This window comes from Phaethon aethereus, assembly GCF_964289735.1.
Source record: "Phaethon aethereus genome assembly, chromosome: 23".
Taxonomy (NCBI): Eukaryota; Metazoa; Chordata; class Aves; order Phaethontiformes; family Phaethontidae; genus Phaethon; species Phaethon aethereus.
In genome coordinates this window covers 3,866,354-3,888,557 of record NC_138599.1, presented here as the reverse complement: position 1 = coordinate 3,888,557, position 22,204 = coordinate 3,866,354, and the positions used below count along the sequence as shown (strand labels likewise).

The following is a 22,204-nucleotide window of genomic DNA, read 5'->3' as shown; positions in this document are numbered from 1 at the left end:
GCTCTGTCTTTTCTTCAGCTGCAGCAGCTGAAGGAGACAAGGTCTCCTTTGAAAGAGGGGACTTGCCAGTGAAGGTGAAGGGACTTTGCAAAGGTTCCTGAAACGCCTAAATCCCGTTAGTTCAGGGTACCCGATTCCTTTTTTTTCTGCCAGGCGCTTTTTCTTTGGCCGGGTGTGTGGGAGGAAGAAGCAAAGCTTCCCAGGCAAGCTCTTGTAAGCAGAGGACAACTTACCAACAAGCCTTGCCTGCGTACAGCCCAGCACGGTGATGGGCGCGTCTTTTTCATAATCCCTGAAACCGCCGCTTCTTTGAGGTAAGCTGTGAGGCATGTTCAGGTTACTGCGCACATACCGTCCTGTGAGGGAAAGGTTAGAAGCGGTTGCTGGAAGTATTCGATCAGAGAGAGGCAGAGAGCATCATGCCTGTTTCGACCCTCTTTCACCACAACGTCCGCACCTTGCAGGCGCTGCCTAGACCCGGTTGTCGAGCAGTTTCTCCCGTGTAAAACTATCAGGAATCCAACAAAATTAAGTTAAGCAGCTGTATCAGTTCAAAATTGGTGGAGGATGTTGCTAATGTTTTAAAAGTTATCTTTAGGACAGATTTAATGCCCCAAAGGAAAGTGATTTATACTCCACAAAAAAAGAAATCTCCAATGTTACACTTTTACAGGACGCTAAAGTGTCAGAGCTCTTCAAACATAATTTAGAAAGGAAGTACTCGTAAAATCACGCCTTTTCCCAACAACTGTGACTACAAGATATTGTCATTTTTTTAATAGAAAAAAAGACTTTTTGGACAAATTTCCGATCAGCTCTAATGCCAACAGAGCCTGAAGTTACAGTCTGTTAACTACAGTCTGAAACTCGAGCATAGTGCTGGGTTGCAGACTTCAGCCTATGCCCCAAAAGGCATTCTGAACTGTACCTGTAGCGGTGTTCTTTTTATTTAGGACTGAGCGCCAGCCGTGCAAAAGATTTTCTTGATGGTAGTAGACGTTTGCACTCGACACTGACTACTAACATCGTGACACCAGTTCCAAATGAAAATGCTCTTTGGTGACGTTGCTTTAACGTAATCTCTCCTGCAATAGTATTAGCAAATGTAGTATTTGCTCCCTGGCTTCTGCTTCTGCTTCTGACTGCAGCTCTGCCATCACCGCGCTCTGCACCCAGGTGCTCTGCCACTCCTCACTGCTCAAAGCACCGTCTTGTGTTAGGAAACCCCAGCTTCCACCTAAGCTTTGCCCCAGGCACTTGCCGCTCTCCTTCCTTCACCTAAACCTAGAGCCCGAGACGCCTGCGGGAGCCGACTCACCTTTGGCATCAAAACACTGTGACAACCAGTACTTCCCAAAAACGACATCCATCCTTTCCCCATGTCTGCAGACAAACAGGCAGCGTTTCTGAGGCCCGGGCTGGCTGGTTATTCTCAGGGGCTGGGAGAAAAATTACAGGATGTTTGACCTTCACGAAAGTGCAAGGGTTTTTCTGAGATCCGACTCACGAACGCGAGTCGGACCAGGCAGCTCTAGCTTTACCCTCGTGCAAATGCAGGTACAGGAAACTCTTCTGAAGTTGGTAAATTTACGCTCGTATCAAATTGCCAAAGTGAGCGGAGGATGGGGCCCTGATGCCCCACGCTAAGAGCAGGTTTGGGGACAGCGATGTCTTCTGTGCCATTCAAAAGCTTGTAGAGAACTGCAAATTGAAATTTCCAGGGCAGGCAGTGAAAAGAGACCAGAGGATAGTTTTCGGGCAAAACCAGTTGGTGGAAACATGCCACCTAAACCGTGTGATTTATGTGTGTGTGTGGGTCCCTACCTGCACGTTCTGGCAGATGATAGTGAGTGGCCCCGCATCCCCGGGTCCTTGGTCTTCCTGCTGTCTTCTTTCCAGAGCTCCATCAGTAAAGGCTTGAAGGGATGGGGAAGATGTAGTATTCAGAATTGAGTAGGACCTGCCAAAAATAGAAAGATGTTGGCTTTGGGAATGCTTTGGACTTCATGTGCTCAGGCTGCAGTAAGGACATAGTCTTCAGGAACTGATGATGATTACTGTTGTCGTGTTATTACATTACTACTTGTATTTTAGTGCTGCCTAGAGAGCACCTTGCTAGATGATGTACGCACATGAAAAGACAAATCCCATCTCAACAGGCTTTCTGTTTCCTTAGAAACAGTTTCACAGAACAACAGTTCCCAAACTTTGGTCTGCGAGGCTCTGTCAGCCCTCAAATATTCTCATGGAAAATGCCAAGACCTTCCTCACAGCCCCGGGATACTCTCTAACATCATCTGGGGACCAGCTGCACATGACTTACCATGGTCTTGTGGACCAAAGTGTGGAAGCTAATGACTACAGAGCGTTTTCACTCACCTTTGTGGCATAAGCTATTGCTGGAGCACAGCCTCGCCTCTCATGCTGGGCAGTTTTCAGGGTTCCTGTGCACAAAATAGCTTGTATCCCCTGGTAGGGACATGGCATATTCAGTCTGGATGGTTGTTTCTACATTTTTCAGTGCTGTCTATTCCATTTACCATCTACAGTGGGAATTTATTCTCAGCAGTGCTTCCTGTTAAGTGTAGCCAAAGGGATATAATAGATCCCATTCTCCCTCAAGGGGCTTGTCTAATGACGGTCCCTCTGAACAAAGCTCTCGTGCCCAGAGGTTCAAGGACTTCGACCAAGACTCTCAGGAGTACGCCCTGACAGGCAATCACAGAAGCTGCAGTGACCTTCTGCTGATTAGGTTACACTGTATGGGTTACGTTTGCTTAGTCATTAAAAAAAAAATTGCTGTCAGATAATGTATATGGTCATTTACTTCGACAGAAATAGTTGCTGTTGCTTGTACTTTTCAATGCCTTAAATATGTCACAAGTTGCTTCCTGACTAGCACCTAGTTAGGATAAAATCTCAGAGGGGTTTCACAACTGTTAAAATAACACCAAGTGCCTCTACCAATGGAACAAAAATAGGTCATCTACATTTTTGTAAAGAACTGATCTTCTGCGAGATCGTAAGATTTGCATCAGTTTAAAGAAGAAAAAAATACCATGCCGCTGGTCCTGAGGTTGGTCCCTTATCTGGTGGAATTAGGGTGCAAGGGAGACTGCGGTACTGGCTTATTCGGCCAGGTGAGGATGCCACGCAGAGAAGCACGGGTAGGCAATGGGAGCAGGAGGTGGGAACCGGCCATGCCGGGAACAGCACTGTTGATCCCCGTCAATAGCGTGAAGCAGCAGCCTCCTGCTCTGAGTCTTTCAGACCTGACCTTCTAGCGTTACAGGTTCTCATAACTGTATTTATTTTATTCTTGCTGAGTTCCCCGCAAAGGCTGGGCTTGCTCCGAGGAACTGTTCCTCTCACCGCCCAAATGTAGATAGAGCATCAGAGGTCAGGGCAGCAAATACCTCTGGGTTATGCACAGCACAACTCCGAGGTTCAACAGGGGTGGTGGATCTTGAAGAGGAGTTAAATGTAGGCAGGAGACCTTTGTAGATAAGCTGAGGGAAATACTACCAGGTGCTGGGGTGGGAAATCGCGTCTAAGCCTCCTCCTCAGAATATGTGCATGGGATACGTTGCAGGCAGAAGTACAGTCGGACCACGTTTCCAGCTGGCAGGATAAGGCCAACTCTGATCCAAAAGCTGCCCGAGTGCATTAGTATGTGCCAAGCCCAGGGCATCTAAGTGCTGAGCAGGAAGCACGAACAGACATTTATCACTGTATTAAATGGTGAGCTTGGAGTGCGGGTGCAGCTAGCACAGATACATCCTCACTGACCCGAAAACCTGGGCACCTCAATATGAGAAGAATCTGAATGACTTAGCTAGGACCCACCTCTGTTGCTGTACAAAGTGGATACTGAGCCTGAGTATTCTGCCTTTAAGAAGGCAGAAGTTGCAGCTTCCAAGCCCTCCTCCCATCGTAGCCCTTTCCTGCTTTGCCCATATGACAGTCTTTTAAGGACACTGGCCTGGAGAATACTATGGATTTGTTTGGTTACCCCTCCTCCTTTTACCCCCAGGAGCTATTGCACAAGTTCTGGGACTTTCTTTCTCTCTAAGTCCTTATTAAAAGGCCATGGACGCTGTACTATCTATTTATAGATGCTAGGATTTGCTGCGAATGATGATGAGGCAAAGGCATACTATCTTGCTGTATCTGGAGGAGAAGCACCAGACTGACTTCAGTGGCATCTCCTTGATGTTGCTGGAAAACAGAAACCGCTGAAGCTATTTCAGCTTAGTCATCTTCTAAGCATAGGTCATTGTTTGGAAGCTTTTCCCAAAGGCTTGTGGTTCCTCTGCTTGGCAAACAGAGACTGAAGGCGGACAGCAACATTTACTGTCTTCTGGATGACGCCTTGCCCTCACTGCTCTATCAGTGATGCTGCTGTGTCCCTGGAGGCAACGCCCTCCCAGTCAAGAAAGGCCCCTCGAGGAGTGGAGATGCTTGCAGCAGAGCATGGAGAAAGGGTCTCTGTTATGGCACAACAGCGCTGGTCCTCAGCTCTGCGTGGGAAAAGGCTCCTCTGCCACATCACTCATCAGTATCTGGAGGACAGGGATCCCCGGGGTAAATGAACCAGCCGTTGTTGCAGAATGGGAGGAACACAGAGTGGAAAAAGACCTACTGAGGCCCGAATATAGTTTGAAAAATTAGGGCTGTTTTTCCTCCCCCTGGCACTTGTGCCAAGTCTGGTTTCTCAGGCTCATTAAAGCGGCAAGGAATAGCTTTGGCATCTCTCGAGGAACTGGAATAGACAGCAGTGTAACACCTTACAGCACTTCTATCCATTTTGGGGCAGAGGAGGTGACTATTTCTGGCTTTGCTGGTAATGGAAAGCCATTCTGGGTGGTGCTGGGACCACAGATACAAAGATAGCACGCTTACTTCTGCCATATGCCTTTACATGCATAAGTGGAGAGCCCCATAGTCTTGAACGCTTCATTTTTGTGGCTTCTGTGGGGCAAGTAAATTCTTGTACCTTTGCTGGGCTTCTCACTTCCTCTGGGCTCCGTGTGCTGAGGGTGGGGAGTTTCTTCTTTTGACTTGGTAGCCACTAACTTTTAGGTATGAAAGGCAACTTAGAAAATACCCTGCAAGCAGTTTGCTGGGGAGCTTTTAAGGTGGACATATGTACATATATCTTTAATACTGGATGTGTTGTTTCAGCTCACCAGTAGCTTCTGCGGCTGCCGGGAGAGGATTTCCACCTTGATACCATACAGAGGGAAAAGTATTTTGTTTCTAACATACCTATGGCCAGGTCCTCTCCTAGGCTCAGTCAGAACAGATCTCCTGATATAAACACAACCAGTTCCTCCCCTAAGAAGAGTCCAGTGCTTGTTTCAGAGAGGTTTTTTTTCACTCACATACTGAGGGGACGGCAAGAATGGGTTACACAGACTTAGGATCTGGGTTGCATCGTGTGGGATGCTGAAGCAATTTATCTTCAATTATTTTCCAACCTATTGCACTGATCAGAGATTGAGTGTTTCTCCTCACTGTTACCAGCAGGTCCAGTCCTTGGCATGAGAAGAAATCATGCAGTAATGTGCCACAGGCAGCAAAGAAATGTAGTTTAAGTGTACAGAAAATCCTTGGGGTTTGCAGACTAGAAGTGATACCATTCCTATTTTTAGTAGACAGGGAAAGGATTCAGACCTGGGCTCTCTCAAGACACAACCTGGTTTCATGGGAAAGAACTCTGCCTCGAAGGCAAAGCCTCTTCTCCCCTATTAAATGGACCATCAAGCTTTTCTTAGTGTGTCAGCCTGTTGGTCTGCAGCTGACGTACAGACCTCGCTATAGGGTAGGGACATCTTTTTGTTGTACGTGTGTACAGTGCTAGCCAGGAAGGTCTGCGTGCTGGGCAGAACTCTTGAGGCACTGTTTGGATATTAGCCATAAACCCCATGTCCTACAAAGGCCACAGTTCAGCTTCTGTCTCACTTGAGCGGTGCAAGAGGGAAACCTTCTTCAGGTGAAATGTGCAGGAACTAGCAATCTAATTTTGCTGTATTAAAGATTCCATCAAATATCCCAGAATAGCATTTGGCCTGTCATCCCTCTTGCGTGGTATAGCCAGGGTGCTGCAGCCCTGAGTGAACTGTATTTTGTGATGATCTCAATCATGCGTGATTTTCACTTGAAGAATGCAGTCTCTTGTGACTAGGAGGGAAAGCTCCATGGCTGTTATTTCTTTCTTTTCCATCCTCTGCAGGGATAAAATAGGACATGGCTGTGTACACAGAGGCAGCACGAACCAACCCCCAGGACCACAGCATCGCTTGCCCAACAGCAGCCTCTGTCCCAACACCATGAGCTGGGTCCCATCTCCTGCACCGCGGCAGTTCTCCCGCAGTCCTGGTGAGTACTGCCACGCTTACTTTCATGTCTATGAAATGAAGATATCTGTGTGCCACTCTCCTCTTACCACAAGGATCCCACCATGAATACCCTAGCCTAGACAGCAGCGGGGCTTAGGTTATCCTTAGCTTGCTATATTGTTTTGACCACATGACATTCTGTAACCTAATGTTCCCTGCGAGAAGCCGTTGCGTAAAATGAGACTCTTTCCAGGTATGTAATGATGTTTTTAATAAATGCTCCATAGTGCATGCTCCAATTCATCATTTACAGTCTTCAGTGGTAATCAGGGAAGGGACATTTCCTTTCTTTGCTTGTTTGGAGGCAGAGGTGCTGGAGTTACAAACCACTTGGCTTTCCTTTTAGTTGCTGCTGCAATAGTAATTATTTCCCATGTACTCCCTAGGCCTCAAAACTCTTCCAGGCACTGTAAGAAAAAAAAGCAGAATCCACTAGAGCAGGCTGCTGCAGTGCATGTGGACCTGAGACCATTTTGGCGTGCAAATTTTAGGGGAAGAAAGGATGGTCTTGCTGGATTGCAGACTGGAGGGTCTGGATTAAGTCCTGTTTTTCTACAAACACTCTGATTGACTTTGTCCATGTGTCTTGATTTTCATTTCTTTAAGCCCTGGTTACTGGAGGTCTTTTCTTTCCTCGTAATGAAAGATGAGTTGGAGTTTGATAGTGACCGACTCAGTATAGATAGGTTTGTTCTGTTTGGCTAACATACGGATGAAAGCCCTTCATTAGTCGTCATTTCTCAGCGGGCAGGCAAGAAAAGAGTAGATGGTTGTGACAAGAGGGGTAAACGAGTGATTTCTTGCTATGCTTGTCGCTGCCTGATGGACTTCTGGGTTGGGGAGGACTCAGGGCTAAGCCAGGGCTGGTTTACAGAAGAGCGGTGGTCGGTGGCAGTCACATCTGGAAGCCAGCCTGCAAGCTATGATTGCCCTGTGCCTGCTCTCCGTCTGTCACTCACCACATTGCATGTGTTAAGCCTGAAAAGTCACAGGCAAAGAAAAAGACTGCTTGCCCTTTTTGCTCTTTTTGTTTCCTGCATTTTGCTTGATTTGAGGAGTTATTGGATTGGTTTCTGTTAAGTGCTGAGTTAGGTCAGTTCCTCTGGCTGTCCTGTGCTGACATGCGTTACCAAATGCCTTCCCTTTCTGCTCAGACTCTCCCCACAGGTCATGTTTGTCCACTGAAATTTGAACTGTGTTTTGTTCTGTATCTCCATCCCTTCCCTTTGTAACTAACCTGCTCGCTGGCGTGACAGTAACCAAACTTCTGTACCTGCATGGTGCTTAGCAGAGGGGCAGCAAGCAGGAACGTGCCTCTCCCCTCTCCTTGTCATCTTCTGCTCTTAGATACAAACTACTCCCTATGCTCCAAGATTTGTCAAAGGTGTTTGGGTGCTTAGAGATGCAGACAGCCTTGCAGGAGTGTCCAGACCCACCCCTCAAGCACGAGTTTTTTATTGCTGTTTAACTAATTCCCATGAAAATCAAGAGGCATAAGACATAATCTTACTCAAAAGGTGAGGTCTGCATTCTCATTGAAGCCAACAACAGGCAGGCAGCTGCTTCTGAAAATCTTGCTGAGTGTCTTAAGAAACACTGCTGATCCCCAGTCCTTTTCCCTGGGGAATTATACACAGAAGATCTTGCTTCCCAAATAAATGCTCGAATTTAAACCTTCCTGATCCTAGTCCCACCACAGAGGTGTCTACACAGCAGTGGCTCTACAGCGGCCATCTGCTCCAGCTCCATTAACCGGCAGCAGTGACCCCATGAGTAATAGCTGCTGTAACATCTTAGCTAAATAAATCACATTGTCCTCTAATCCCGTGCGCAGGGATAGCATCTGCTCTTCCTTTGCTTATGAGACAGGGCTTTGTGTGCCAGGACACTTCCCCCAAGCGACCTTCTCAGCAGCCCTGGGAGACTCTTCACTTACCCAGGTGAAATCACAGCTGCTGACCCCCCTTTTTACAGTGATGGAAACTGGACTGAGCAGCTTTACCTACCCATGAAACACCCAGGTCCCACATTCATCCGCCTTCGTGATGTAATTTTCAGGCAGTAGCCCAGAACAGCCAGTTGCAAGGGAAATGCCATAAATCCAACCCTCACTTGTACTGGTTTGTTCCACTGGGGACATGAAAATAAAATCCCCTGGGACCAGCTCCAGTTCATCATCATTCTGGGGGGTGTAAGGATAGATCACTTGCAGAGTCTAGGGGAGAAACAGAAGCACAAACGAATGAAAGGATTGTTAATGGAAGGGAACCTTTAGCAGAGCCGGGCAGGAGCACTCTCATACCGGATCTTTAACCTCAGCAAGGTGTGAACAGCTCTCCTTGTAATGCATCACTTTGTGCTCTATCCAGGAAAGCTTTACCTTCAGGGAATTCCTGCCACTTCCCACTCTTTGCTGTTGGAAAGCTTTTCTAGGTATTTACTCCCTCTTTGATTCCAGTCCTGTCTTTGATAACCAGCAGGGAAAGGGGAGTGCGATTTTTTAGAGCAAGCAAAAACATGACCGTGTGCTTAAATCTAAGCACCCTGTTAAAAATGGAACTGAATTCTTATCGGGAGCTGGAATTTACACAGCTCTAGTGGTCAGTGGGCATTTTTGGCTTACCTACTCATGCTTGGTCTAAAAGAGCAGTGCCCCTTGTTGCTAATGCTTTTCACCTTGTTGCTAATGCTTTTCAACACAAAGCAGGGACACTGTCAGGGAGCTAAAAGGTTTGAATCTGTGACACCCTGCTCTCAAAACTGTTCAGGAGAATGCACAGAAAAAAAAATAGGCGGTGAGAAATACCGGGATGTGGCCACATTGTTTTCTTTGTATTTCCTAACATGAACAGAATTACGTTAAAAGGGGGGGAAAAATCAGTGGGTATTAATTTTGTAATCTTCTCTTCACTGGAGCATGAGGAATCCACACATATTAAATGTCTATCAGTAACTTTCCTTGGAAATGGCTACAGCGGTCCCCCATTTCAAAGGAGAACAAACATGTTACTGTCCCTGGCCAAGCCTAACTTCTGCAATGGCACCATGCAAAGAAAAACCAGAATCTGCTGAGCAGCTCTGATCTCCTGATGGTCTCAGCCTGTTTGCTCGCTAATCCTCCTAGACTATTTGTAGTATCTTCAAAGGAAGATGGAAACTAGTCACTGTCACCTGATACCACAAGGCCAAAACTTTCACACATGGCTGCCTGAAGTTAGATATGCAAAGATGTGAACTGGTTCTCGTATCAGTGATAGTGTTGACTACTTGCAGCTTCTAAAGGACCAGATGACTCTCTGGATAGCAAAGGAGGCTGTCACGCATGGGAAGCGTGGCCTGGGCTGGGTCGGAGTGCCGTGCATGAGAGTCTTCAGCTCTCCAGAGGCTTTGGCATCTGTTTACTCTGTGATGTATCATGTGCTGAACTAAAATAACGTTTTCCCACCCCTCCACAGATTTTATGTGTCTGATTCTGGATGATGCACTTTGGTGGGATTAATCAGCCCAAACTCAGGAGTCTAGTTAGCCGCCTGAGCCTGAGCAGGCACCTTCTGGAGGTTCCCTCCTCCAGAAGTTGATTCATCTCGTCCTGAGATAGACATCTTAGATAGGTCAGATGAGACACTTTCTGGAGGTCCTTGTTTCTCCACACCCGAATCTCAGTGCAAAGGCAGCCTCAGCCTGGCTCAGACTTAGAGGTCTAACTTGGGGATATTTACAGGGAGGTGAGAGGAACCTCACGCATGGTTTCTCTATGCCCAACATCCCAATCCACAGAATGGGAATATTTTTTTCCCTGTATATTGGGTTGGACAACAACATTGTTAAGAAAACTATGTTAAGACACTTTGATACTGCAACTATAGAATCCATATGAGTAATTGAAGTATACAGGCCATAAGGGAAAACATTTCTACATGGTGAAACTCAATGCTGTGATTAATAATAATGTCTAGTCTGCACAGAAGAAATGGATAGCGGTCAGGTTAAGATACTGGCCTCGTTCTTGAGAGATCAGACCAGCTTACGTTGAGCTAACAGGAGAGTCATTGTTAGGTTTAATTAATCCAGCAGGAAATTGTTCCCACAAGAAGCAAAAAATGAGGTGGGTGAAATAGCACGTCTAGACAGTATGAATAAAAAGCAGAAAAAAGGTTAGATGGTTTGTTGATTAAGATGACTGGTGGGATGTGGGAGATCTATGTTCTGGGTGTCTTTGTGGGACCTGAGGCAAATTCCTTAATCTCTGTACAGTCTGTGCTCGGTATCCGTACAGCTCTCAGCAGGGGACATGGCAGTCCTCATTCATCTCGCAGCTTGTGAGCACTCTTGAGCTGCAAATGCAGCTAGAAGAGCCTGCCAGTCTGCTAGGTCCTCTTTTTTTTTGGGGGGGGGGACACGACACACGACACTGAAACAAGCTCCAAAAATGTACCTCATGGTTAACAAAGCGTATGTCTCGGGAGAATATCGCGGCGACCCAGTCGCAGCCCAGCTTGACATCGATGTTCTGTGCTAACTTCTCCAGGGTGGGCAGGTGGCTGGTCTGGAAGTGATACGCCAGCGTCACGTGGAGCTGCTTCTTGTGGGGCTCCACGTGAACATCTGCAAGGAGAAGATGTCAGTTAACAACAACTGACTGTCAAGATTAGCAGCTTTTTGAAGGTGTAAGAGTGTCTATCGCCTCTGAACAGGAGCTGGGAGCTGAACTTTTGATAGCTTAAGTGGAACAAATTGTAGGCCAGTTTCTGAAAAGGCTTTGGGGAAGTCAAACATGAGCTCCCTATATATGTTGCACCTTGGATCAACTTATTAAAGATTTGTGGTCTGATTCAGTCCTGAATCACACCAGGGTCGTAGACAAGGCATAATTTTGGCCAAACTGACAAAACTCATGTGCATCCAGAAAACAACGGGTTTCTGGATGGTGTGCTAATAATTATTGTAATTTTGAACCCACTGGGTCTTCTACCAAAACAGACACTTTTCCAGGAAAGGGATGGCATTTCTTTCATTAGCAGATGAGGATCTGTCCAAAATTAGCACGTTAAAAATCGTAATTTTTACTCTCCCTCCTCTGTTCTCTCTCTCCTACAGCAGCAATTACAAATCCATGGAATTTACAGGTTCATGCGAGTTGATTAAATCTTTTCCCTGGATATTAGTTGGATTACCAGTTTTCCCACTGAGGGTGAGGTATTACAAAATTATGGAAACAGACATTGATATGATAATAACTCAAAGTGATCCTGCAGAAAAAGAACCTGCATTAGGAAAAGATTCCAGGAAGCACAAAGGTAAAAGTGTGTGAAATATTGGGACTCTTCCAGTAGATGGGGAAATCACAGGATATGTTGTTTGCATGTAATTTATTCTTGCTTTTTCAACCAAAAGTTGAAATTAAATTTGACTGATTGTTCAGTAAAAACTGCAGCTATTCAGAGACTTGGCTCCAAGTGCCAGCCAGGGGTAGCTTTGCAAGCTCATCCCTCTTTTTTTTTTGATCAGCAAGAAAAAATATGCTCTGGATGTTTGAAAAAGCCCCAGAGACTTTAATGTGATAACCTAACCAAGCTGTGGACTGCAATGCCAGCAATTGGGTTGCCCTAAGAAAGAACAAATTTGCTCTGAATTGGAGCAGTCGCAGGCGCAGAAGCTTGCTGGAAGCCATTGATGCTTCCTTTCTCTGGGCCAGTGTTTCGGGGGTAAGAATTGCCCCTTCTGACTGTGTTGGTTTGGAGGGCACGTCTATGCTGTGCAGGGGAACATCTGTACCGCTCTCACGTGGCTGCAGCAGTCCTCGGACCCGCCTAATGCCTCTGTGCCTGTTGCTGCCTTCCAAAATGTGCTTTTGTAAAGATAACAGCCGTTTCCTCCCTCTTCTAAAGGGAAGAAAAGTTCTAGGTCACTGTCAGGTGAACGTGATGCGTTTCAGAGGTGTGATGAACCTACCACACGTCTGTATCGCTTCCTCTGAACGAGGGGCAGAGCCTTGTAGCTGTTCTGCATGGCAGTGAGGTGCCTGTCTAGCACAGAAACCCCCCAGGGACTCAGAAGTTGATGTATCTTGATGCACTTAACCTCCAGGATAAGTCTGCGATAACGAAGGACTAAACCCGTTGTGTTGTGGCTAGTCCAGGCTGAGCACTGCAGCGATGGAGGGTGGGAGGATTAGTCAGGGGGCTGTTATAGTGCTCCAGGACTTTCTGACTTCCAAGTTTGGAGGTAATCAGAGGACATCCAGAGAGCCTGTTCAGCAGTGGAGACCACTGGACCACGGGGTGCTCTGGTTATTTCCCTGCTCCCAGCTCCTGAAGGGTTCCCCCATCCACCAGCAGTAGAGGACCAGGCAATGGAACTGGCTGTGTCAGTACTGAGACAGGGCTATTTGAAAAGGTTCCCTCCTAGGTTGCCAGAGTACCTAAGGTCTTCTCACAGAGCCCTGTGTGTATCTCAGAAAGGCAGTGAAAAATCAAACACAGCCTTTTACACGGCTGAGGAAAGTTTTGTGACAGTGGCTTGAGGTAGCGAGTGGAGCAGGAAATGCTCAGCCTTGCATACAGAGTGTCTATCTGAAAGGTTAAGGAACCACGAAATGTCAACTTCCCTTTCAGGAGATAACACTTGAGACTAAGTGTGAGTTGATCTTTCAACTGAAAAAGCACTGAAACCCAAGGCACCCGGTGGGGTGTTCCTCTTGGGCTCTTAGCTTTCAGGCCACTTTTAAAAATCAGATATTGGCTTCATGAGCTTCGTTTCTTCGTGCTATCAAAACTTCGGCTTCTGAAAATGCCTAAGCCTTGACCAAGCCGTGAGCTCTTTGTAGCTGCCAGTCACTCACCTGCTTTAGAAGCAGCCTCTGCAGCGAAGTCTGCAGCAAACTTCTTGAGGACCTCAGCACTTTCTTCCTTGACAAAAAGCCCAATGAAGTTTGAGGATGTGTAGAGCTCCAAAGGCAGAGGGGCAGGGAATTTGCATTTCCACCTCATCACGGTGGCCTGCAGAGCTTCAGTAAGAGCATCGACCTTGCTGTCCTCACACTGCCAAAGGAAACAGGACAGGCATTTCTCAGGTGGAGAATCGTTCCTTACGCCTGTGCTATAGCTCTCTAGTGCGCTCGGTAGAGAAAGGAAAGGGTTGGGTGGGTGGGCGTGAATGGTCTACCTTTGCTATAATGTAGTGAGAAGAAGCACAGGGTCATAAGAAAAGGTATGTTCAGAAATCACCTGCCCCTCCCTTGTCCTCAAAGCAGGATCAGCTATCCCCAAGTAACCTTCCTAACCTCACACCCCGCCGTCTATTCTCATGCTAATGATCGCTTGAGATCTGAGAATTTGGTCTTCTGCTGCTGCTCTTCCCTGAAAACAACCTGCTTAAAAACCAGTTACCTCCTCAACAAGCCCAGGCATCAGGTGGTTCTGGTAATAACCCCCCTGAATTCCAAGCACAATCCCTTCTGCAGCGACTGAACGAAGCGTGTAACGTCTGCAGTCTGGACCTGGCAAGGGCTGCTCATGAATGCATGCATAAAGGCAACGGAAAGAGGAGCTCTGGTTTACCATAAAGAACTGGCAAAGGGTGATATGTGGGAAAATGTTGTGAGCTTTGTTCTTCCCACAGATCTGCTTTGACTGCTGCCAGAACTCAGACAGCTTCTGAGCCAGGGGGCCGGTGGGGCGCAGGTAGAGGACGTACTCTCGGGGCAGGGTGTCATCAAGGAATGGGTCACCCACATGGGAGAACAGCCTGAGATGGAGACAGAAATGTTAGATTGATAGATAAAGACTTTTTCCCCCCGCCCCCAGCAACATCAGCTTCCCTTGTCCTCACTCCCTTTTGTTCTTCCTCTATGAAAAAAAATCAGCTCCAGCAGGTCAGGCAGAGAGGTGTACTGTCTCACTTGCAGCCCATTACTACTACTAAGTAATACAGAAAATTGGTTTTTAGTTTCAGACCGAGGCTCTGAAGATCTAACCTGGGTCACTGCTGCTGCCTTTCTGACTTTTGGTGTACAAAACACAGTAAAGAGAATAGTAGAAATTGCTCAACATCTTTGAAAAGGCAGCTTTCAGTTTTCTGTTTAGATGCTAGGGTGGAGAGAGTAGTGGTTCCTTTCTCTCACCTTTTTTTGCTGTTACTCGAGATCACAAACTCTCCCAGCCAAGGCTTGTTTCTGGATTGCTTATTTGCAGCACTTAAATAATGGCTAAATAATTCTTCTAGTGTTTTTCAGGCAATGCCCCTGTGTTTAGACATTCCACCTTCTAATGGCTAAAATCTTAGGCATTAAATTCACTAATTTCTTTTACTCTTTTTAACATTTATTACTTCATACCAACCAGTCGCATGCTGCTTGAACACTTCTTCCACCTGTCGATGCCAGTGCTTTTTGTCTGAGGACAGAACGGAAGAAAAAGAGTATTTCAGTGATGCTGGATTATATGGCTATGGTCACATTTATCGCTTGAACCTGGGTCCTTGCTGGGGAAGGGCTGTAACGGTGTTTTAGAAACCTGCAGGACGCCCTGGGCTTGCTTTCTGACGTGCCGCCTGTCCAATGGTCGTACACACAGGGGCTCAAAGCATGAGATGTGGACCTCTGGGTTTTCCCCGCTTGTTCTTCCGGATAGCGAAGCACCGGCTATTGGCTTTTAATGACCTGTTTGCTGGCCATCTGCTCAGCAGGAAAATCAAAAGGTTTGGGTCTGGGAGTGCAGGCATTGCACCGAGGACAAGAAAAATTCAGCTGCCACCAGGGGGCACAAACCAGAGATTTTTCAGGTTAAAATAACGCCAAAATTTGCTAGCTCCCTGCCGCCCTTGCTACATTGAAAGTGCTCTTTTGCTTATTTCCCTTCAGGATACCTATAACTCCTTTTTCACTCCAGCTAGGAAGCCCCCAGTCTTCTACTCAGCAAGTTTTCCAGTTGCAGAACACGCCAGCACAGTGCTGTTTAACTTGTAGACATATAATAGTGTTTTCCAACTGCTTGACATCAGCATTGAGATGCAGCTGTGGATCAGCTCAGCTTTGTAACACTAGAGACTGCCAAAATGAGGAATTCAGCCAGAATCCAAATGGCATAAATATTTAGCAAAAATTATGAATGAAGGAGGCAGAAAAGGAGAGAAGCATTAGGGTTGTGGGGCAGAAGCGTGGCCCTCAGTTGGATGTCAGGAGGCAAACTCCCCATGAATAGGTGATTTCAGAGCTTCCTGAAGGGAAGAAGGGCAGTATTGCTCTCAAAGAAGTGCTACAGATCTGGCAGGAAGGAGGCCAAAATGAAAGAGATGGTGGTTTAATCTGATTGACCAGCACACACTCGTGCAAAATGGCGTGGATGGAGGAAGGTCTGAAGAGGAAGAAGCCTTTGCAGAAGGCGAGAGCGGGGTATCCAGGCAGCTGTCCCCCAAAGCCAGGGAAGGGGAAGGGATCCCATAAACGAGCAGTGCCAGAAAAGGATCTAAACCCTACAGACCCACCACGCCACACTGGCAGACAGAGGTGTTTTTCCCAGCGTTAGACACAGGGAATGCATTCCGGCACGAGCGCGGCTCCCACCGAAGGTAAAGCTCCGCTGGCTGCCATTTGGCGTGTGAAGCACGAGCAGGGGTACAGACCAGGGACCGACAAAGGCGACAGCCAGTTGTATTCTCCTGTCGTTCCTTTGGCCAAAGCAGCTGCCTCCCTTTTGCTCTGTGGGTTGTACACCGTGTCTCAGAGGTGCCTGCTGTTAGCAACAGAAAATCTGACTGAAGACAGGAAAACTTCTAGGTTACACCAGCTGGCCTCAGCCCTGGGCTTGCTTTACGTAATCTTACTAAAGATGGTATGTTACAGCTTGGTAACAGTGCAAAAGACTTGCTGACATCTTTAAGCTAGAGGGAACATGTCTGACCAAAGGGACAAGATCAATGTACTATACACCCTGTGTTATCTGCTGTGAGAAGATGCTGCTGGTTGGTTATAGGAAGCTTGTCCACGTGAAGGAAAAGGGTCACGGCTCCAGGGTCCAACCTCTGACTCTAGGATTAGGGCAGCTGGGAGCATCCAGGATTCCTTGCTTCTGCCCATGGCACTGTGTAGGATGTTTACTGTGCTCCTGTCGCCCTTTCTATCTGCAGTGATGACTTTTGAAAGCACTCTGATAACCACGCGGGACTATGCAACATTCATTACCCACCAGCTCGTAGACATGTGTTGTTGACTCAGCTGTGTTTCAGCTCTGCCCTTGGCTTCCCCACCCCTTGAATATACATATTTTTGTTCATTTTGAGAGTAAGAGGAAGGCAGAAAGATACTGCTGCAAAAAAGGGCTGTGTTGCAAACGTGTGATTATGAAAATACTTCCTCCTGAAGCACTTTGCTGCACTTATCTGCCAGCATTCATTTGAGATCAGCAGAGTGCTAGTCCAAGCACCTGCCTTCTGGAAGGATGTATCTTGCATGGTCAACGTGGTAGTTTGGTTTGTTCTATCTTGCTGACCTTTCCCTAGTCTGGCTCAGACACACTATGCAAAACAGGCACTGCTTTGCTTTGAAAAGTAGTTCAGTCAAGAGCAAAGAGCAAAAAGCTCTCCCCTTGCCCAGGCTGGGAACCTTTGAGGGAGGTCGCTCCTTGAGCAGAGCAACATCCAGCTGCCTCAGCTGGTCAGCCGAGGGTCTCCCCTGCCCTGGTTTCATCATCCATTTCTGTTACGTTGCCTTTGCTCAGTTCACCTCCCCTCTAGCCTGGTTGTTTATGCTCTTTAGAACACAACTAAAATGTGCCTCTTCTAACCATACGTCGTGTCACCGAAGTGTGTCTGTCTGTGTTGCATCCGAGGCAGTGAATTAACAACGCCCTCCCAGTAAAGCTCTGGCTTTGAAATGAGCAGTTTCTCCCGTTGCGAAGGGAGGGCAGACAAGCTGACTCCCACCCGCTATTTACTCTCTCCAGACCCCCGAGCAGATCTCTGAAGGAGTCATGCACAATCTAGCAGGACAGACGGTTCTGCCACCCACCCTTGTTGACTTGTTCGCTTAATGAATTGATGTTTCCTTGGAACACATGGCACAATAGAGCTCTGCTGGAATTGACTGCAGCTCCTGGACCCCAAAGGGCGTTTGAAAACATTAGGCTGGGCGCCACACACGATTGTTCATGTGTGATTTCAAAAGGTGCCTATCTCTTCCACAGGGGCAATAAACTCCCTTTTCAATTTAATTTTCAGTGTGAGGAGGAAATACTGCATAAAGCAAACAAAAGCCAAGGTATATTTTTATCACAGGACCCGAAGCTGAAAGACTTTTGGTTTTTTTTGTTTTGTTTTGTTAATTTTTTTCATTTAGTGCTGGGAAGGGTGATAATGACTGATAGACTCTGGTTAGTCACGAAACAGGGCATGCACTGCATCCTTTCCCAAATACTCGCCTCTGTAGCCACCAGCCAGAACCTGGCGAGGACCCATCCTCTGGGTGCTTCAGCTCCCAGGCCCTGTCAAGATCAACCGTTTTTAAAAGTCGAATACTCAAAACTGGTCACAGCTATGTTTGGCCACTTACAAAAGTGGCCTGATTTTCACAACTGCTGAGTGCAGTGGGAGCTGGAAGACATATTCTGCTCCTGAGAAAATCAGGTCACCTAATTAGGTGACTAGTGATGGCTTAGGTGCTCAGATTTACTCACGCTGGATAGCAACTGTTGGCTGTAGTATTGCATCTAGTGGTAGTAAGTGGTTTTGTGACGCAGTTGCACGAGAAAAGAAGAAAAGTCAGAAAATAATTTATTTTTCAGAATCTACCAAACTGTCATCGCACAGTAACCATTTCTGGTTATGCAAAAATTGCAGCTGGATTCAGATAGGAGGTAAAAAGTGTTATGCAGCATCAGTAGTCCCTTGAGCCACCCAGTTCCTCCATCTCTTAACTTCTCCTGTCTCTGAGATGAAGCACAAGGCAATCATTTAACAATGCACAGCACCATGTAAGAGCAATTTTGAACAGACAGCAAAGGGAGATGCTATGTCCAACTGCAGGCCTGGAGATGGAGAGTTTAGGGAAGGAGAAAGCAGATCCTAACAGCAGTGTCTTCCAAAAGCACTGCAGGTATTTTAGCCAGCACAGAAAATCCGATTTTTTTGATTCTTAACCTCAAAGGCCTCCCTGTGACAGTCCTCAATGTCAAGTCACAAGGAAAGTCTTCTACTTAATCACTGGTTAAACAGTATCAAAATATTGCCAGGACGCGTCCCAGCTAAACAGCTGACCCCTTAGCTGGAAACATTACAGCAGAACTGGTGTTGCTGTCCTGGCATACATGTTAATGTGTAAACGGTGCCCATTTTAACCCCAGCCCACTTAATCGGAGAGCACACAGCTCTGCATGCTACAGAACTTAACTCATTACCGTTGAAGGATATTTGGCTTCCTGCAATTTCAGGGTAGAAAAGAAAAGAAGGCAACAGGGGAATGTCAATTCAGCTAGGAAATACATATCAATATACATAAAGTAGAATGGCAAAATCCCATTTACTTCAGAGGAAATGACTGTAATGGGGAATGATGCATTAACCATAAAGAGAACCTTCAGTCTCAGAAGCACCACACGGAAATCCTTCCCGTGTAAGTCCTCAGCTTTCTTATTCTTGGCCAGTTGGAAAAAAGAGGTGCCGACGGTGCCGTGGTCTGTGGGGTAATGAACTGCCATGCGGGAAAGTTAGTGCAAACGCGAGCAAGGGACGGGAGTGAACTATTTTGAGATAGGTCTCTATCGGCACCTGCGTTACTTTTTAGTGATAAAAAGGTAGGCAAACTTCGGGGCGTTGACACCCAGAGTGGAGACGGCCAACATGCAAGGCGCTGTGCCGGGGCAGGGGAGATGCATGCGTGCACCGTGGCCGTGCGGGTGCCCAGGCTGGCTGCGGTGCAGGCTGGGCTGCAGGCGCCGAGCCATGCACGCCCTCAGCGCTGGCCCTTTGGGCACGTACGGAGCGGAGACCGCTGCGGGCAACCTCCTCTCCTCCTCTCATGTTCACATAGACCGAGGCCGAGTCACGCGGCTGGTTTGCACCCTGGGGTCCAGAGAGCCCATTTGTTCTCCAGAAGCAACGTCTAGTTCCTGTAAAGTTGGCCCCTCTGGCTGCTGCTTAGGACTGAATTTCCCCGTTTCCGCTGGCTCTCCCTTTGCTATAATAAGCAGGGATTCAAACCCTGCCGTCGGCAGAGCTGACCTCTCTCTGTTTGTACGGGGGAGCTGGCTCTGCTGCGTGCTGCTGCTCAGAGGCAGTAGAAAATGCTAGCGGCAGCCTCTACCTCAGATCCACCTACGAGCTGTCTGCCTACGGAGGCACCGAGGGATTTGTGAATGAGCAATGGAAAGATGGAGGCAGCCTGTAAAAGAAAGGGAATGACTAAACCTTCCCTTTCATTATGTGCCTCAAGCCTAGACAAACTTCTTATCCGTGAACAAAACCCCTCGGAGGGATGAATTCATCATTTCAAGTAGCCCTGAATCCTTGGCCCATAAAATATTTAACTGTGTCAATAAAGTGTTTTTGGAAACCGCATTAAACATGCTGGAGGTACTTGGCTCTCCTCAGCATTAGGTTCAGTTCGAAGGACTGCCTGACATGATAAGATAGGAATTATGGATTATAATTTATGCCAAATGAGTCTGAAAGAAGAATGCTGTCAAATAGGACATTTTTTTAGGCTTATAAAATAGACACCTTTATTTTTGCATGTGTGTGTGTGTAAAATATGTATTTATGTAACCATATATTCCAATAGGTATATGTATCTATTTAAAGCTTGACTTTTTTCAGTCTATGTTGGTTTATGGTAAAAGAATAGAAAACAAAATGCTGTCTGGCTCCAGGGAATGGCAAAAAATAGGCCTTTTCTAGCTGTGGCTGCAGTTGCTGTTTGGAGCATGCCTGTCAGTCCAGGTACAGGTCAGAAGCCCAACAGTTAACCCCCCCTTAGCCTACATGTGAAACTCAGCCCTGGTGTGGGAGGTCCTGAATTCAAACCCTGCTGTATAGCACTACGTATAGGGAAGCCGTTATAAATTCTCTGCATGCAGTAAGATTCTCAGCTTTGTGTGTGTGTGTGTTTCCAGACTGCCCATTAAGTGACTTTGCAGATTCCTTCATTTTTGCAGTTTTCATCGTTTATACCATTAACAGTACAGTAGTGGAAACATGTCTATTTTAGGCTTTCAATAAACAATTGCACACTGAAGAACAGTTTTGCAAGCAAAACTTCTGTCCATCTAATGACTTCATTGTTTGGTGTAGGGAAAGAGACACAAATTCCAAATAACTAACTGCGTGGCTCGGGAATTGTGTAGTTGCTCTACACACACAAATGGCCACAGTGAGGTGTTCTTTCCGAATGGTTGCTGATGTGGGTTATTCAAACGCGTTCCTCTGAATTCTCAATATGCAGAATTCAGTTGGTCACCAAAAGTCATATGATATTCTTTCTGTTCTTATTTGGGTGACCTGACTACTATAAATAGGGACAGGACAGGAAGATATCACTAGGGATCAAGTTCCTGTTTAAAGTAGGGGGTTGGGTAGGTTCCTTTTCTCCAGTTTGCTAAGAAACCCCCCCCAAAACTTGGGTGTTTTTGCAAGACAGGAACCACTCTAACATAAGTGCATGGCAGAAGAACTACTTTTTCTTCTCTTCACTGAGCTTTGGCTCAATCCTTCAAGCATTACCGTAGCTTATCCTTCTGTTGCTTTCTGCACATGATGGAGGACAGAAAGTCCTCCTCACATTTATTGAGTGACTCTAATTGCAGTCACATCCTCCACAAAACGCGAGTTCGTCGCCGTACGGAGATCCCCTGAGGAACACGCCGTTCGGTACAACATCCCCAATTGAGGTCAGCGAATGCTGTAAGCAGAGCAGCGCCATGTAAAGATGCAGGTCTTGCCCGAAATACAGGAACTTTCAGAGGAGTTCGGGGAACTGCCTGACTGCACAGTGGCTACGGAGGCTGCAAGATTTCAAACTGTGCTATATCCTGTAGGTCACATAAATATTTATAGAAGGTGCCTGACAGTGTGATAGTGCTCGGTAGTTCTCTTCCTCCTCCTTCCCGAGGGGTGGCCGCTTATTCCCAGCTATTGAGTACCAAGCTCTGGTAATAGGGAAGCGAGAGAAATGGGAAACGCCATCAGAAATAAGTTTGGGAAATGCGCTGCTATGTATTTCTAGTTTCCATAATTTAAAATGTTTGTTTTTTTCAGAGGACAGGCCAGCTGGCAAACTGCAGTCTGGCCACATGATGATGATGATGATTTTTAAGTGCAAAGAGGGAGGGCCTGGGTGTGTGTGTCTGCTTTATGTGTTTATTTTTTTAAGTTATGTAAGATTTTGAAGGCAGATTGCCCCCCCGCTTCTTCAGCACATGTGCACTAAGTCATTCCCCTAATCCTCTGCTTAGCTGGCTTGTTAAATCAAAAGAAGAGGGAAGTACAGGCTCATAAAAAGTGTCTGGGATAAAGGCAGGAATGTAGCAGTCATTTAACATTTTTAAAGAGATACACACTTCAAAAAGGCAACAGGATATGATTTTCTTCAGAGCAGTAACAGTACAACTTTTTACGAGGCATGGACTTAGATGTCAAAGTCCTGAGCTCGCAGTTGCCAGCCACTCCACCGGGTCCCCATGTTGCGGAGAAGGAATGAGGCGCAGGTATTTTGGCTGATTTGAATTAGTCGCACACCATCAAAATTCCTCTGTCCTTTTATTCTCCCCTTCAGCCTCAGGTGGAAAAACTTGTCATTAGTTTTGCTTACAATGATG

General features: G+C 46.7%; 1 protein-coding gene across 1 annotated transcript in view; it reads right to left on the bottom strand.

The window, feature by feature from the left end:
- The window catches only part of UBASH3B (ubiquitin associated and SH3 domain containing B), a gene marked incomplete at both ends in the record, with an annotated part of 70,517 nt that overhangs the window by 7,614 nt on the left and 40,699 nt on the right, over positions 1–22,204 (bottom strand). The window contains 8 exons of the mRNA XM_082010003.1: positions 234–356; positions 1,319–1,439; positions 1,825–1,960; positions 8,408–8,616; positions 10,837–11,006; positions 13,243–13,441; positions 13,961–14,147; positions 14,741–14,794. Coding sequence (XP_081866129.1) covers positions 234–356; positions 1,319–1,439; positions 1,825–1,960; positions 8,408–8,616; positions 10,837–11,006; positions 13,243–13,441; positions 13,961–14,147; positions 14,741–14,794 — 1,199 coding nt within the window. The remainder of the gene's footprint in view (positions 1–233; positions 357–1,318; positions 1,440–1,824; positions 1,961–8,407; positions 8,617–10,836; positions 11,007–13,242; positions 13,442–13,960; positions 14,148–14,740; positions 14,795–22,204) is intronic.